Source organism: Lepidochelys kempii, chromosome 1, assembly GCF_965140285.1.
Source record: "Lepidochelys kempii isolate rLepKem1 chromosome 1, rLepKem1.hap1, whole genome shotgun sequence".
NCBI lineage: Eukaryota > Metazoa > Chordata > Testudines > Cheloniidae > Lepidochelys > Lepidochelys kempii.
Genome location: NC_136380.1, coordinates 244,979,054 through 244,996,430, shown reverse-complemented (window position 1 = coordinate 244,996,430; position 17,377 = coordinate 244,979,054). Strand labels below are relative to the sequence as shown.

General features: G+C 44.2%; 2 protein-coding genes across 12 annotated transcripts in view; one reads left to right on the top strand and one right to left on the bottom strand.

The window, feature by feature from the left end:
* Nucleotides 1-993, top strand: part of AMN1 (antagonist of mitotic exit network 1 homolog) — a 61,980-nt gene extending 60,987 nt beyond the window's left edge. For all 5 annotated transcript variants that reach the window (XM_073321459.1, XM_073321475.1, XM_073321503.1 and 2 more), the window contains one exon: nt 699-993. In XM_073321459.1, the coding sequence (XP_073177560.1) occupies nt 699-772 (74 nt within the window). In that variant the 3' untranslated portion in view covers nt 773-993. The remainder of the gene's footprint in view (nt 1-698) is intronic.
* The window catches only part of ETFBKMT (electron transfer flavoprotein subunit beta lysine methyltransferase), a 31,896-nt gene that overhangs the window by 4,970 nt on the left and 9,549 nt on the right, over nt 1-17,377 (bottom strand). For 3 of the 7 annotated variants that reach the window (XM_073321517.2, XM_073321530.2, XM_073321539.2), the window contains 2 exons: nt 15,948-16,078; nt 4,413-12,660 (listed from right to left, as the gene is read on the bottom strand). In XM_073321517.2, coding sequence (XP_073177618.1) covers nt 12,317-12,660; nt 15,948-16,078 — 475 coding nt within the window. In that variant the 3' untranslated portion in view covers nt 4,413-12,316. Of the gene's footprint in view, nt 1-4,412; nt 12,661-12,709; nt 16,079-17,377 lie in introns of those variants that run through there. The other 4 variants (XR_013634926.1, XM_073321549.2, XR_012155987.2 and 1 more) reach the window with 3 other exon arrangements.

The following is a 17,377-nucleotide window of genomic DNA, read 5'->3' as shown; positions in this document are numbered from 1 at the left end:
GGTTTTCCTTTTTCCTCTGCATCAAGCTCAAGCTTCTTGTCTTCACCTTCAAAGCTCTTCTCAACTCCGCTCCTCACTACTTACCCAGAATTTTCTTTTATCGCTCTGCCCTCTCCTCTCCACCACAGATGATAGCCTGCTCTGCCCATTGGTTCATTCCTCCCATAACCAACTTCACACCTTCTGCCATGCTGCCCTTTGTATGTGGGATGCTATTCTTGAATTGATCTGTAGGCCACTACGCTCTTCTCTTTCAAACCACCTCAAGACCCACAGCTATTCAGATGCCTACCAAAAAAAAAAGGCCAACTAGTACTGAATAGGTTGAGGGGTAGTTGAGTGTATTTATTAAATAATAAAGGAAAAAAACCCTACCTTGCCAACATCTATCCTTGTAGTCTAGAGTCTGGTTCTTGATGGTGCTTTATTATTATTAGGTATAAAGAAGAAACTGCACAATTTTGAACTATTACAGATATAAAAGTATCTGAAATGTGATTTTTTTTCAAATGTCCATTCCCAGAATATGGAGCAAACAAAAAAAAAATCCATATTTTGTGCTAATGGCAAATTAAACAAATATGAAGAAATAAATTATTCCTGTATCTGATTGTATTACAAAATTCTTTTGTTTGCACAGTATCTGTGTACATTATAAACAATTAATAACGTTTGTTTTTCTTGTGCTTTTTTTACAGATCGTTCCCGAGAAGCCTTAGAGCAATTAGTTGGACCAAACAAAATTAAGCAAGTGACATGGACTGTTTATTGATTTGTATATAAAGTTTCCAGATGGTACAGCTTTTTCAGGAAACAACCATCTCTGGGGAACAGCTTTCTCTCTGGTATCCACTGTCTAGTAATACCAGATTCCTTCATTCTTTGTTTCTACTAGAGCTCTCTGTCAGCATCCAAGTCCTTTCATGTCTTAGGTGTGCCTGTCAATACCCTGTGAAATGATATTTCCTGTAATTAAAGCAACGGCTCTCTTTACATCACAAGTCTGATCATCTTTTTGGGTGAAAAACACAGTTCACACCAATTTAACGAGAATAATTAATTTTGAAGCTTTATGAAAAAATTTAGGGCAGTATATTAGCGCCTTAATTATAGCACAAAGCATATGTAAAACAGATAAAGCAGGAGAGGATCAGAGAGTGCTCAGTTCCCTAGTCCTAGTGCAGAGGTCTCCAAACTACGGCCCATGGGCTGGATCTGGCCCGGGGCTTCCGTTTGTCCGGCCCTCCAACCAACAGGGGCGAAGCAAACAGCTGAGTAGGCAGGGGGAGGAGCCGCCGGCAGCAGCTCATGCTGGGTGGCAGCACAGCTGAGCTGTGCGGAGGGGTGAGTGCCCCCGGGAGCCAGTGTCCCCACGAAAGGGTAGCCAATTTGGGGAGAGTTGGTGCTGCAGCCGAGCAGGCATGGACCCCTGCCTTAGAGTAAAAATACAAGCCAGATGCTTAATTACATCTCCAATAAATGGGGGAAAGAAGATGGAAATTAACAATTTCATAATGGTTACATTTTAACTACAGCACTAATAGAACCAAACAGTCCCAACCAGCTGAGTAGAGTAGTGTTGTGTTTTTAACGATTTTGCATATAGTTTGCATATATTTAATGTCTTTCACAGTCGCTTCAGCCCGCGAAGCCCCTTCAAAAATCTAATATGGCCCTCATCTCATAAAGTTTGGAGACCCCTGTCCTCGTGCATAGTCGGCTGTTTCTTTCATCACCAGGGCTAGACAAGTTTTGCCTTTTGGGAAGGGTTCTGTGTTGCTCCAATTATTCTTAACACTTCACATCCTTTTATACGCTTATAACCCCTACATCACGCATGCCCATATCTAATCACTCTTTTCCTTTGTCCATATTTAATATATTTCATGCTATGTACATGCTTCATTTTATACAAAACCGTTCTAATTGGTTCCTTCAAATCAATCACATGCAGTTCATGCTTAATAAACTCCTTATCTTGCCCATTCACGTTATCCAGATGTTTCCTGTTAATCTCAATGTATCTGTTCTTGCGCCCTGGATGATTTGGGTGCACAATAGTTTGTTTTTCTCAAGCATCCTATTATTTGATATTTTGCAAGCATCCATTTTTCTTTACTTTTAGTTAAAAGACACATTGACAATTTTAAACCAGATAGTACGCTAACATTAAACAACTAAATTATCCACTCTTAATAAAGGCCACACAACTTAACATTATTATTACATATTATTCTTAAACCTTGCCAAGAGGTTGGTCCACTTAACTATAGATCTTATCTTAGCAATAGGCCCTTTGTCCTAGTGGTCAGCAGGTTTGGGCTTGGCCTTAACTCTTACTTAATATATGTAGTTAATATGACCTTACAATGTTTTGATTCTCCAACAGTATTTCATTAAAAAAATAGTTTAAAATTATTATGATTTGTATTACAGTAATGCCTTGGGGCCCAGGGCAATAATCAGTAATGCCTAGCATCCCATTACACTAGATATTGTACAGACATGGTAAAAAGGCAGTTCCTACCCTGGAGAGCTTGCCGGCAAACACTTAACTTTCATTTGAAATCCCAAGCATAAAGTTAAGCACGTGCATAAGTGTTTGCAGGATTGGGACCTAAATCTATTACTAGATACAGCAGGTGGATAGAACAGGTGACTGTAGGTAGGGTGACCAGATGTCCAGATTTTATAGGGACAGTCCCGATTTTTGGGGCTTTTTCTTATATAGGCTCCTATTATCCCTCACCCCCTGTCCCGATTTTCCACACTTGCTGTCTGGTCATCCCAACAGTAGGGGACAGAAACAGTAAAACAAGCATGTTCTGCCTAACAAACAGTAGTCGCAGTTTGCCGCCTGCGTAGCTGCCGTTTTCCACAGGCCCAGCTATGTTCACCTTGAGGTGTTATTCCTTAAGATACGTTTAATGCTGCTCTTTTTGGCATTGATTTGAGCTTATTTGGTTTTTATACGCCCCAAAGCACAGCACGTATGCTGTTAAATGCGACGTTGGCTTGAATCAAGAATAACTCCACTGAGGCTCAATGGAGTTACTCGGTTAAAAACTTGGTGAGAGGTCAGGATCGGGCTCCGGTCGTACGTGTGTTTGAATAAAATGTGTTGCCCTGTCAAAGTAGTATCCTCAGGACGGGGGGGTGTCCTCGAAAGAGACTTTGCTCATCTCGGCGTGCAGGCATTTGTACACAGTACAAGTTGACAAGATATCGCCAAGTCAAACACTAGAGGTAGATGATAGAAGACCATAACAGATCTGCATGCAAAATTTAAAAGCAAGTATAAGCTGCATCTTCCTTTAACATGACTCCATGCCCCACTATGAGAACAAAGAATGGTGAATAATTTCAAACAAACCTATTGTGAGATTCGCAGCATTTCTGTCCCACTGGAAAGGAATGTTTTCACCCCCTTTGCAGATTGCTCCTCCTCTGTTTGAAGCTTTGAGGAGCTCCCATCTTTGGTGGCTTTTCACTGCCATCCTGGGGTTCTGTATAACAGCTTTCTTCCCTGGCTCAGTAGCTGGAAGAATAGCAGCCTCACAGCGGTTAGTGCTCCTTACTGCAGCTGCTCATTCTTCTAGGGAGCACTACTTTATGCAAGCAGAGACGGACCAATCCTTGTGCCTTACTGGTTCTCATGCCTGCTGAGCCTCTAAATCAGTGGTGGGCAACCTGCGGCCCATGGGCCGCATGCAGCCCGTCAGGTTAGTCCGCTGGCGGGCCGCAAGACAGTTTGTTTACATTGACCATCCGCAGGCACGGCCACCCGCAGCTCCCAGTGGCTGCGGTTCACTGCTCTAAAATGCTGCAACCTAATCGGTTGCAGCAGTCACACAGGATGTATTGCAAGGCAATTCTAGTGCACATCCCTCCCCATCAGGGAGTATGGTGCCCAGATCAATGCCAGGAATCCCATGTGGCAGGGCAATAAACTATCAGTAGGCCCCAAAATAGGAAGAAACTCATTTTCAAGGTTGGATACTTAAATTCATGTGCCTATAGGGCCCTAAATGTAGATTCAGACGTCGAAGCACTTAACTAGAGTGGAGATTTGCCCCAATTATAGCCATCTTGGTCCAGCCAAGGGTATAGCTGCCCGAGTGCAAATAGCGACTTTACCTGCTTACACTAGTAGGGGGGTTGGCACCTGTGCAGCTATGCCAATGGCTGTAATCAGAGCAACTCCCCACTGTACACAAGGCCTTAGTGCTGATTTTGGTGAATAAATAGGGATTTAGGCGACAAACTTTAAAAATTGTTCCCTCAGTTACATATAAGCGAGTTATTGAACTGAACATGGTCTTCCATAACCTGTGTAACTAATACATTGCACAGGAACAGAGATCAGCGATTACACTATAAAATACTTGTGTATACAAATGTTGGTGTTTTGGGGCGGGGGGGAGGGGATGGAAACCTAGCCTACTGTCTGCACTTATATGAAGATTTAGTTTAATTCTTCATATTCTATTTTGTCCCTAGTTGTTGTTACTTATGATAAGTTGTGTTGGGTTATGCACTTTGGAGAGGAGCACTGCAAAAAAAAATTGTGTTGTATTGAAAACTAAATCCTTTAAATTAGATGGGCTGGATAAGTATTTTTTCAAAGGTTGCTTAAGTGTATTGACATTTTTGTATACTTCCAAGCAGTTGAAAGCAGTTCAGAATCATAGAAATGTAGGGCTGCAAGGGACGGACCTTCAGAGTTCATCAAGTCCAGCCCCTTGTGCTGTAGCAGGACCAAATAAACACCATCCCTGACAGGGGTTTGTCCTGTTACCCAGGGTTCTTTCAACCCAAAGCTCTTGGTAACTTTTACTCTGTGTGAGGTGGTGTCAGGAAATAAATCAAGGGAGACATGGCCGTCCGATCGATAGATGGCTGGCACAAACAGGACAACAAAAGAGTGCTTTCACTTAAAGCTAAACTTTACTTAGTCTCAAGCACTTACACACGTGCGCAACAGATTAGTAAAACATCCCCAACCCTTGAGGGTGGCTCTCGAGTGACACAGCGGCAGGCTTCTGTTGGCCAAATCTTCCGTCTGCTGGTGGGGACCGCAAGATGTATCCAGAGGGAGAGTCCAAAAGAGTCCAACTACCTCAAACTTTTCGCCTTATTTCATTAGTAATAGAACGACATGTCCCTTAAAAGAAACTTAAGTAAGCAGTTTCAGTGGTCAGCAAGAGGTTTCCTTCTGATTATTGATTAACCAGGTGTGGGTTTTTCCAGAGTTTGCAGCCTTGAAGCCCTAATAGACATGGGGCACATCCTGCTTTTCTAAAATGCATGTATCAGCAACTTTAACACAATTCTTATCAGGAAGGACGCAGGGTCAAGCTGCCCTTTCTGTGGCACCCAAAACTCCCTCCCCTCCTGGCTTGGTCGGGCTGAGACTGCTGAATGGCCAATTTGCAGCCTGCTGACTTGGCTGCTTTTAGCAATAAGCCACAGTGGTTTCGGGCACTTTACTGGTTTGCTGACATCTCCCCATACGGTCCAACCTGTTTATAAAAACCTCCAGTGATGGGAATTCCACAACTCCTCTTGGAAGCACGTTCCAGAGCTTAACTACCCTTATCGTTAGAAAGTTTTTCCTAACATCTAACCTAAATCTGCCTGGCTGCAGATTAAGCCCATTATATCTTGTCTTGCCTTCAGTGGATGTAGAGAACAATTGATTATTGTCCTCTTTATAGCAGCCCTTAACATATTTGGAGAATGCTATCACGTCGCCCCCTCAGTCTTCTTTTCTCAAGACTAAGCGTGGCCAGTTTTTTCATCCATTTGTCATAAACCTTCTATCATTTTTGTTACTCTGCTCTGGACTCTCTCCAATTTGTCCAGATCTTTCGTGACGTGCGGCGCCCAGAATTGGACAGAATTGCTCCAGCTGAGATCTCACCAGTGCTGAGTAGAGCAGGCCAATTACCTACAGCGTCTTACATATAACACTCCTGTTGATACACCCCAGAATTATACCAGCCTTTTTGGCAGCTGCATCAGATTGTTGACTCTCATTCAATTTGTGATCCTCTATAACCCCAGAAGTTAAAATCGCCCATTACCACCAGGTCTTGAGTTTTGGATATTTCTCTTGTTTGTTCTAGATCTGCCTCATCCACCTCCTCTTCCTGATTTGGTAGTCTATTGACAACCCTACCATGACATCTATTTTTTAACCTCTATTTTTACCTCTTTTATTTTTAACCAGAACCTCTCAACGGGTCTGCCCCTCACCTTCTTCTGGACCTCAGAACAAGTGTATACGTTCTTGATGTATAATGCTACACCTGCTCCCTTTTTTACTCCGCCTGTCCTTATTGAACAAGCTCTACCCCGCTATACCAATATTCCAGTCATGAGATTTATCCCACTGAGTCTCTGTGATGCCAATTAAGTCATAATTTAGCTTATGTACGCTAATACTTCCAGTTCTTCCCATTTATTCTCCATACTCCTTGCATTGGTGTGTGGACATCTGAGATGTTGAGCAGCTTCCCCCACTGATTTCCTTCTTCTTGCTCCTATGGCCCTATTGTAATTTTCCATGTCCCACCAACAACTAACCTCCATTAACATCACTTTTTTATATTTACTTGTGGGCTTTGAACCTAGTTTAAAGCTCTCACTTGGTTGGTGAGTCAGTGCACAAAGATGCTCTTCCCTTTCTTGGTCAGGTGGCCCCCTGTTTCTTCCCAGAACAGCATTGCATGGTTGAGGAAGCCATAGCCCTCCTTTTGACACTATCTACAGAGCCATGCATTCATCTTCAGGATGTGTGTGCCCTTGCCTGGGCCCTTACCCTCATCTGGGAGGACGGACAAGAATACAACCTACACCCTTGATCCCTTCTGTCTAGCTCCCAAAGGCCTGTAGTCACTGCTGATCTGCTCAGGGACAGACCTGGCAGTATTATTAGTACCCAGGTGGATGAGCAGCAGCGGGTAGCAATGGGTGAGCCACAGCAACCTTTCCATAATATCTCAGACACAGGGTCCTGGCAGGCAGCACACCTCCCAGAACAGTGTGTCAGGTTGGCAGATGCTCCCACCGCAGACAGCATGGTTATCAAAATGACAAATATTTTCACCGCTTTTTTTAAACTTGCAGTAATCACTGTGTGGGAGCTTGAAACAGAAGGTCCATTTCCTGCTCCGATCATTGTTCCTCCACTGTATTTGCACAATAGTTTTATTATCGTACGGTTGCTCAATAGTGCTAGGCTTTCTTTGAAAATATCAGATTCCCCTTCGAGCGAGTATGTCCACTGACTCTTACTCACTGATCGGGTCCCGTCCTTGGAGACGCTTAGGGGCTAGTCTACACTAGTGTGCTATACCAGCCACTGTAGCGCATCTGGTGAAGACATGCTATGCTGATGGGAGAACACGCTCCTGTGGGCATAATTATTCCACCTCAAGGAGAGGCAGAAGCTATGTCGGCGAGAGGGTGTCTTCCATGGCTATGGCACAGTGTGGACACCACTTTACGTTGGTATAACGGGTGTCACTCAGGGGCACTCGCTTTTTACACCCCTGAGCAACTTAAGTTACATCTACTTAAGCGGTAGAGTAGACAAACCCCTAGAGCTGTCAGGAAGGGGTGTAGCCTATAGGTTTAAGCCGCTGACTTGCTTTATAGGGTTAATTTGCTGGCTTGCTTTATTATATTTTGCCTTCATTTACTAGCTTGATTATTTTATTTTATTTGGCTTGTATTTTTGTATTGAATTAGTCTGTTTGTCTGTAATGCAAGGAACTTGCAGGCCTGTATCCTGCATGATTATCTTAAGGAAGTTAACATAAGTATGGTTAAGTAGGCTTGTGACCTTTGGCATATATAACTGGCCTAACAGTCACCCTTTGAGATTTTGGGGAACTAGATGTGTTTACCTAAGAAAGTCGAGGCTTAACAGTGACCACAGAGTGTGGCGGTTCAATGATGAGACAGAACACAGCTTTATGCAAGCAAGCAGGCTGGTCAGCTGAAATGGGCTGCTGCCCCCCAGCTTTCCACCTTCCCCTTTTATTATATTTCTCCCCCCTATGCATTACGTACTTCTACCGCAAAAAGACACACAAAGGAATGTATGACGTTGATTAATATACTTGTTTACCAACTTTTATCTACTACAATCCTGGTTCTCAGGCCTTGAGCCCAGGCTAAAAAAGCTTCCCACGGTCACTGTCTTTTAATCAACTTCTCATGGTTCATATCTAGTCCTTGTCCTTGGATAGAGCAATGTGTGCATTGCTTCTACAAAACAGTCAGGGTGTGCCCTGACTGTTTCCAGGTGGATTAACTAAACATGAACCCTTCAACAGAGTACACTGCAGAAACACAGAAGTAACAAACAGAAATCAGTTCAGGCAAGATGTAACAGGTTTTGAGAATGAGCACTTTTGACCTGTGATTGCAGAGCCATTGGCCATTATCTTTGAAAACTTGTGGTGATCGGGGGAAGTCCCGGACGACTGGAAAAAGGCTAATGTAGTGCCAATCTTTAAAAAAGGGAAGAAGGAGGATCCTGGGAACTACAGGCCAGTCAGCCTCACCTCAGTCCCCGGAAAAATCATGGAGCAGGTCCTCAAGGAATCAATCCTGAAGCACTTACACGAGAGGAAAGTGATCAGGAACAGTCAGCATGGATTCACCAAGGGAAGGTCATACCTGACTAATCTAATCACCTTCTATGATGAGATTACTGGTTCTGTGGATGAAGGGAAAGCAGTGGATGTATTGTTTCTTGACTTTAGCAAAGCTTTTGACACAGTCTCCCACAGTATTCTTGCCAGCAAATTAAAGAAGTATGGGCTGGACGAATGCTCTATAAGGTGGGTAGAAAGTTGGCTAGATTGTCGGGCTCAACGGGTAGTGATCAATGGCTCCATGTCTAGTTGGAAGTGCCCCAAGAGTCGGTCCTGGGGCCGGTTTTGTTCAATATCTTCATAAATGATCTGGAGGATGGTGTGGATTGCACTCTCAGCAAATTTGCGGATGATACTAAACTAGGAGGAGTGGTAGATACAGTGGCAGGTAAGGATAGGATACAGAGGGACCTAGACAAATTGGAGGATTGGGCCAAAAGAAATCTGATGAGGTTCAACAAGGATAAGTGCAAAGTCCTGCACTTAGGACGGAAGAATCCAATGCACCGTTACAGACTAGGGACCGAATGGCTAGGCAACAGTTCTGCGGAAAAGGACCTAGGGGTGACAGTGGACGAGAAGCTGGATATGAGTCAACACTGTGCCCTTGTTGTCAAGAAGGCCAATGGCATTTTGGAATGTATAAGTAGGGACATAGCCAGCAGATCGAGGGAAGTGATCGTTCCCCTCTATTCGACATTGGTGAGGCCTCATCTGGAGTACTGTGTCCAGTTTTGGGCCCCACACTACAAGAAGGATGTGGAGAAATTGGAGAGAGTCCAGCGAAGGGCAACAAAAATGATTAGGGGTCTGGAACATATGACTTATGAGGAGAGGCTGAGGGAACTGGGATTGTTTAGTCTGCAGAAGAGAAGAACGGGGGAGGATTTGATAGCTGCTTTCAACTACCTGAGAGGTGGTTCCAAAGAGGATGGTTCTAGACTATTCTCAGTGGTAGAAGATGACAGGACAAGGAGTAAGGGTCTCAAGTTGCAGTGGGGGAGGTTTAGGTTGGATATTAGGAAAAACTTTTTCACTAGGAGGGTGGTGAAACACTGGAATGCGTTGCCTAGGGAGGTGGTGGAATCTCCTTCCTTAGAAGTTTTTAAGGTCAGGCTTGACAAAGCCCTGGCTGGGATGATTTAATTGGGGATTGGTCCTGCTTTGAGCAGGGGGTTGGACTAGATGACCTCCTGAGGTCCCTTCCAACCCTGATATTCTATGATTCTATGACCCTTCCGCTCTATTATTCACCATCAATCTTGAGCATTCAGGAACCTGGAACATCAGACTCAGTTGGCATTCCAGGGATGAGGCTGGTCCTTCGTCTCTTACCACCAGGTCCCCAAGGAAGGGTGTGAGTATGCTAATCTAGGAACTTCTGCAAGGTACTCCCAGAAATGTACTATTTCCTTTTGGTTCTGTGGCTTGGAACTTTGATAACCTTTTCACTTATTTTAATAAAAGTTTCTAAGGCTGATTTGTCCTCAGTGTGAGTGTTCTTGCCATGCACCCCAAGGTTTAAGGCCCCCAAAGGGTCCTTACAAGATATAGAACGCAGTGTAGCCTGATTCTAGAACAAAACCTTCCTATCTTCTGGTCAGATCAATTGGAGAGCCTATAACAATCTACTAATCTCTAAAAATCAGGCAACAGGGGCCAGACATGGTCCTGGAACCAGCCCCTTCATCTCTGGCCAGAAGTTCCTGCCTCTGCAGGATCTATGCAAGGCAGCACTTGTATGCTGACAAAGTGATTCTTCTGACATAAGAATTTGCCAGCTCTTCACTCATAAGAGAGGGAACACAGAAGTTCTTACCAGGTGCAGAATTATCACTTTAAATTTGGCAAAATCAAGTAGCTGCAGACTTCAAAGGCCCAATCTAGAGAGGCAGGCTGGGAAAAAAGTTCCTAGGAAAGAAGTGTCGTGCCAAGACCCAGCAAGATTAAAAGTCACAGCTTATAAAATGGTGGCTTGTCCTGGCAACGAGTGTTGGGCAACAAAGAAGAAATGCGAATGCTGAGAAGGATGAGTGGGGAGGAGCAAGAAAGACCATGTGAGGAATGTGTATGCAGGCTCAAAGGAATATCCATACATGAGAAAATGAGGTCGGGGGGGGGGGGGGTGCAGGCACAGTAGGTTTGGTCTCGCAAAGTGCAGCTGTGACAATGACATAGGTGAGAGAGTCCAAGAGATCAAGACTGAAAGACAAAGACTGAGGCCGCCCCAAGAAGCAGTGGTGGCTGTCATAAAGGAAGACTGGATAGCATGTAGTATGATACAGGACATGGTACTGAACAGAGCACTTCAGAGGGAGAGGACTCATAAAGCAGACCCCATTTGATGGGATTAATGCAAGGAAGTAGTAGTGATGTCATGCCTAAAGCCACTTTACCACAGGTCAATGGGAGAGCTCATTTAAAAGAGGAACACAATTTACCAACGCTCCCAAGACATGGTGTTCCCATTTTTTCTACTTTCACCCTAAGCACAATCCAGAAGACGTGTGTAACGAGGCCCGTCTTCTCTCCAGCTTGTTTAGGATCCACTGCCATGTCCACAGGCTCTTTTGGGGCAGTTTTATTGACCAAACTTAAAACAAAAAACAAGCAAGCCCAATTCCTCAATTCACCCTGAGCTACAATCCCCAGGGGACTTTTCCCCTTCACTGCTCAGGCTTTCACTGTCTCTCCTGCCAGGGGACTCTGACAGTCTTGCTGCTTCCTGCAGCTTTTAGCTCTGACTCACCTGGTGTCTCTCTTTCTCAGGCCCAAGTGCCTTCTTTTAAAGCCTAATATGGGCCAGTTGATGCAGTACAGATGCACTGGTCTTAAAAGGGCTAGTGCTACACTGTTTGGACGTCTGCAGAGCTATTAACACGTACATCAACAGGACTACGCTATTTTTATTCTCGTGAATACATCCTAGTTGCAGAGAACAGAAAGCTCACAAGAATGCTATATCCACCAGGGTATGTATAACTGGATTACACACAGGAAGGAGATTTAAATCCCCCAGAGGAACTGCAGGCACGTGCTGCTGGATAAAACTGTGACTTCTTGGGACAAAATAGCCTCATAATTAGCAAAGGAAATTTGTGAAGCAGCCAGATAGTTCAACACACTTATCTTCACTAACAAATTGCCACAAGTCCTCCTTTTTTTTTTGCGAAAACGGACTAACACGGCTGCTACTCTGAAACTTATCTTCACTAGACATTGAAAACTATATTCTTATCAACTGGTGCAGCAGTGAGCAGGAACATTCTGTGGTAGCCCACTAAGCTGCATGCCGCTACACTGAATTTCTATTATCCTCTCCCCATTTACCTTTATTTTCTTTGGTTACATCCTGTTCAGCCTTTGAACACGCACACTTAGCTTCCATTGGCTTCAATGGGGCAGGGCGGGGGGCATCTGCATGTCTAAGAGTGGAATTTGCCTGTAAGGCTTCTCTCAAACGATGGGCCAAATTCGCAGCTGGAGTGAATTGGTATAACTGTGTGCCCTTCAGTGGCGCTACAGCAGTTTGCACCAGGGGAGGATCTGCCCAAATGTTCCATTTTCGTACTTTATAAACACAGAACAGATTTCTTTTTTTAAAGGCCATACTTCTTCTAAATCCAGTTTTTGAAGAAACCGAGAGGTCAGGGCTGGTAACTCCAGACAATGCTTGAGGTTAATCCATTGTTTTCTTGCCTAGTGGATTCAGGAAGTGAATATTCTACCACTTGGTGCAATTGACTGTGAATGCGGTGGCCTAAAAACTGAGGCCTCCCAGGGTCACCAATTAGCACTTTAGTTCCATGGATACTGATGCATTTCCTCAACCAGCGATGAAGACTGTTTGCAAGTTGTTCATCATAAAACATATCCCCCAAAACAATGAGGTCCCAGTGGTCCAGCTCTGTATCAATGATGTTCTTAGTTAGAATAGGAAAGGGGTTCACATTGTTCAGCTCACAATTTAATACCATGGCCATTCCTGCAACTGAGAACAAGCACAAAATACATGAGAAGTGATTTAGAATTCTATACTTAAAAGCCATCTGTAGTGGTAAACTCTTCTAATATTTTCACAAATTCTTTGTTTGGATAATCTCTTAAATATCAGTGTTATTCTACTAGGTATCTATATAGCCTTCATTAAGGTAGTAATTTAGTACCTCCCAACCACTGGTGAATTTGATTCTCATACCATCCCTGTTAGGTATTATCCCCATTTTACAGATTGGAACTGAGGCACAGCGCAGATGAAATGACTTGCCCAAGGTCACACAGGACACTGTGGCAGAGCCACGACTTGAACTCACTTGTGCAAGTCCCAGTTCAGTGCCTTTGCCACGAGACAATACCTTCTCCCCAGTCAACCAAGAATGTTAAGTAAATTAATAAGAATAAATCAAATATAAAGGGTGCCAAGGGGAAAACAAGTAAAAATAAGACATGTAAATTGCTGTTAGCCACATAATCAGAAAATAATTATCAAAACATGTAAACATGGGACAGATCATTCTTGGTGTAACTTCCCAGAAGTCAGAGTTTACCCCAGGGATAGAGACAGTATCAGTGTGGTTTATTCAAAAATAAAATCCATAAAATAAATCTCATTAGTCTCTTTCCCTAAGTAAGGCAACTAAAAACACAGGCCAGTTGTCAAAATTTTGGGTGTGCAACCCCTTAGAAAATCAGGTCACTCACTTAGGTGCTGAATAAAGCGCATAAAAGTTAGGAATCAGGAGCTAAATGCTCAAAGGTGACTGGACCCAATTTCAGAAGATGGGTACTCAGATCAGTCCTTTAAGGTGTCTCGAATTGGGCACCCCAAAACTGAGACACTCAAAATCAATCACTTTGAAAATAAATCAAGCCTTAAAGAATAAATATGTAGTTCTACATTTTCTATGTAAAATGTGTTAATTTTTAAATTCCTCTAGAAGTTGTGTGTGTTGGCAGGGAGGGGAGCATGCGTGTGTAATCTTGCTTTAACTTTAATTTCTTGATGATTAAACTTTTTTTTTGTTACAAGTCCACAGCAGTGTAATCTAGCAGACTGAAGAGTGTGGGGAACGCTTTGGTAGTCATAATCAGTAGTCATCTTTCAAATATTAACTTGGATTATTTGCACATACTTTAGAAATTGAGTCTGGCTTTCTTTGACCTAAGTATGAAAAGAACAAATTGTTAAGGACGAGACTTATCCCATCCTAGAGGTGATAAGCTGTTTCAAAACAGATACAAAAAATATTTGATTAAGATAATATAGAGATAAAAACTGAATAGATTGTTTTCAGTAGAATTTGGAGAGAACAGAACTATTTCTTTACCAAAAGGTATCAGCAAAGAAAGGTTCATAAATGCAAGTTCACCTGTTGACTGACCTTCTAGGTGAAGTCATTTAGCCGCTAACCAATGGTGTATGCTGAGTGTTACACAAGGCTGAGGTCAGATACAGCACTGCTGTGGTTAAAAAGCTGCATACACAAGTTACCAGGGGAACGCAGACATTTAGGCAAGATCGCCAGAAAACAGAAGCAGAGACTTGCCAAGGTATGCGAGGCAGGCAGGGAGGATTTTTGACATCTCTTATAAAAGAAATCACCATCCAAGTATCTGTCAGGTTTGAAGGTGACTGTGAAAAATCTGAAATAACATACTAAGTCTCACTTTTTTATTGTTACAAGAGGCTTTGAGCAAATTCACAGGTCTAGTTTTGCATCAAGTTGTAATGCCGCAGAAGACATTAAAGGCATCACCAATTTTGACATGATCCAGGCTGTTAATGACTTATACTTGTTATCCCATGACAGATGGTAGCAAGGGCAATTGTGAAAAAATAATAGAGGTGTGTGTAAAATTACCGTGCACTCATACTTCCTTTTTGGCCAGAGAACTCCAAGAGCTTTACAAACATTAAGCCTCATGGCACCAGTCTGATAAATATTATCCCCATTTTTACATCCAGGGAAACTAGACACAGAGTAGTTAAGTGACTTGCCCAAGGTCAATGAGCAACTCAATGCAAGTGCTGGAAACAGAACCCAGTTCTCCTGCTAATCCTATGATCTATTGCGAGACAGGCTTCCACTGCAGTCCAGTTCCTAGTGACTTGGTGCCCACAACACAAAAAGCAACACTTAAATTGGCAGGCTTGGCAGAGAGGTCAAGGCCTGATTCGGCATAGAGACTAAACTACCCACTTCCCCTGGAGGGTCTTCTTGCTAGGGACAGTACGTTAGAAAATGTGCTCTCCCATTCATTTCAATGGGCATGAGCACAGAGTGAGGTACTACTTGGGCCATGTCCACACTACCACTTATGTCGGCAAAACTTGTTGCTCAGGGGTGTGACTATTCCGCCCCCCTGAACGACATAAATTATGCCGGCATGAGTGGTAGTGTGCCCAGCGCTATGTTGGCGGGAGAAGCTATCGCTGCTCACTGGAGGTGATTTCAGGCTGCTGATGGGAGAGCTCTCAGCACAGAGCTCTATATGAGAGACCGTACAGGGGCGCAGCTGCACCGGTACAGCTGTGCTGCTGTAAGCTCTGTAGTGTAGACATGGCCTCAGTCACATGAGTAAGGATGGCAGAATCTAGTCCTTAATGTTTGCCAAAGATGCTAGACTGATAGTCAGGGCCTTCCCTAAGGGGGTGCGGGGCCCAGGGCGGAAGTGACGTCACTTCCGGGACCGACCGTGCCGAGGGCAGGTAAGGGAGGCTGAGGGAGGCAGTGCCTCCCCAAACAGCCAGGCGTGGCCCAGCCTACACTCCGCCCTGCCAGGGTACTGCTTTGGTAGCACTCCTGGGCTCCAGCGGGCTGGGGCCATGGCGCCCGCCTTCCTGGGGGAGGGGAGGAGGCTCCGGCGGTGCCACACGCTCTCCGTCCCGGCGCTCTGGGACTGGGGAGGCTGCAGTCGCACTGCCATGCACTCTAACCCTCCCGGCGCGCTCTCCCTCGGGTGGAAGGGGCAGGGCTGAGGGTAGCCTCCCCCAGCCAGCAGTTCACCTGCCGCCTGTGCGGCACCGGCCAATTGCACCAGCCCGCAGGGGCCCCGAAAGCGTGGCGCCCGGAGCGGTCACCCCGATGCACCATCCCCCAGGAACGGCTCTGCCGATAGCGCTGTAAACTGAAGCACTGGGCAGGACCCGCGTAACGTTTTTGCTTCCTTCTAATTTTACTTGAAACCAGGAATTTCTCTGAACAACTGAAAGAAATGCTACTCCTCAAATGTGCTTGAAAAATGTCCTTTTGCAGGGCTTGGAAAGAGGTATCTTACTGGGGTCGATGTCATTCGCAAGGACCTGGGATGCACCGCTCATCACAGCAGCGATTGCTGTTGCTCCACATCCACTTCCGAGATCTAGTACTGATCCCATTCTGACAGCATCCGGGTTATCTAAGATATACCTGAGTATAAAATGAAAACTGGGTGAGAGTCCACTTCATAGACGTAATGATGCAGGATATATTAATTCAGAAGATATTCCACGTAAGCCTTGCACGCAGTCTCTCCTGCAAACCAGCATGTCTGTGCTAACACAAAAAACCACCAGAGGGTGCATGCATGCGACAACAGCAACAAGCTACATCCTTCATTTCAATCAATCAGATCATTCTCTCGGTTTAAAACATGGAATGAATGGGTTAAAATTGGATGGTGGCTATGAAACTTGACACTCAAAGCAGGAAATGGAACAACTGTAGCTGATAGTAGTGACATTAAAGTTACAACTATCAGTACAAATATGAATGTTTTAACAGCAATGTCTGGATAGTTTGATGCAGCACTCAGCCTCTGAGAGATGTAAATTCTATAACTTCAAAGCAACTCATGTCTTGCCACATGATTTATCTGACAACTTGCAACACGAGCTCCTTTTCTGGTTTTTAAAGAGCCACATGCTCATATTCCACTGAAACGCTACACCAGAGTGACTGGAAAAATAAGACGAATTAACAGTGAATGTGAGATTATGCTTGGCACCATGACAGCCAGAACCATTGTGCTGTGAAGAGTCAGCAAACAAAGACCTCTAACCTGGATCTGAGGAGGAAAAGCCTGAAGACTATATAAGAGCCAGGTATTATTATTATTATTAATAAATACAGCGCGTCATTTTCTCCCCTATGTGTGGGGGTGGGATGAAAGTTGTCCTAGCTTCATAGGGGCTATGACAATATACAACAGTGAGACTCTTCACTATTCTGCCATGGGGAAGGGGTTTAACCAACCCTCCTCCCCTTATTCCATACAATGAGCAGGCAGCACGACCCTCCTAATGTGCAGATGTTCTGAGATCCACAGGGATATTCTGTAGCTTAGAGGGCACCAACAAAAAGAGCAATGGAATTTATGTGATGGCCCAGTAGCACTATTTCCTGGCACCCCAGGCCAGATTAACCCATAGGCTAATAAGGCTATAGCCTTAGGCCCTCCTATTTTTAGGCCCTACTTTAGGCTCTCATTTTTAGGCCCTCCATTCCACACTGAAGTAACAGCTGAGCGACGGTAACGGGGCCATCAGAAATTTTTTCTCATTAGATATTGCTTTGTACAAATTAATCTATCAAGATTGTGAATTCAATTTACGGTGGTTGTGATTTTGTCTTTGTGGGCCGAGCAACATAGAACTTTGTACACAGTAGGCCTACACTGAACAATAGAAGCCATGTTGAAGAAAGGAGGATGGTAGAAATTGAAGGAGG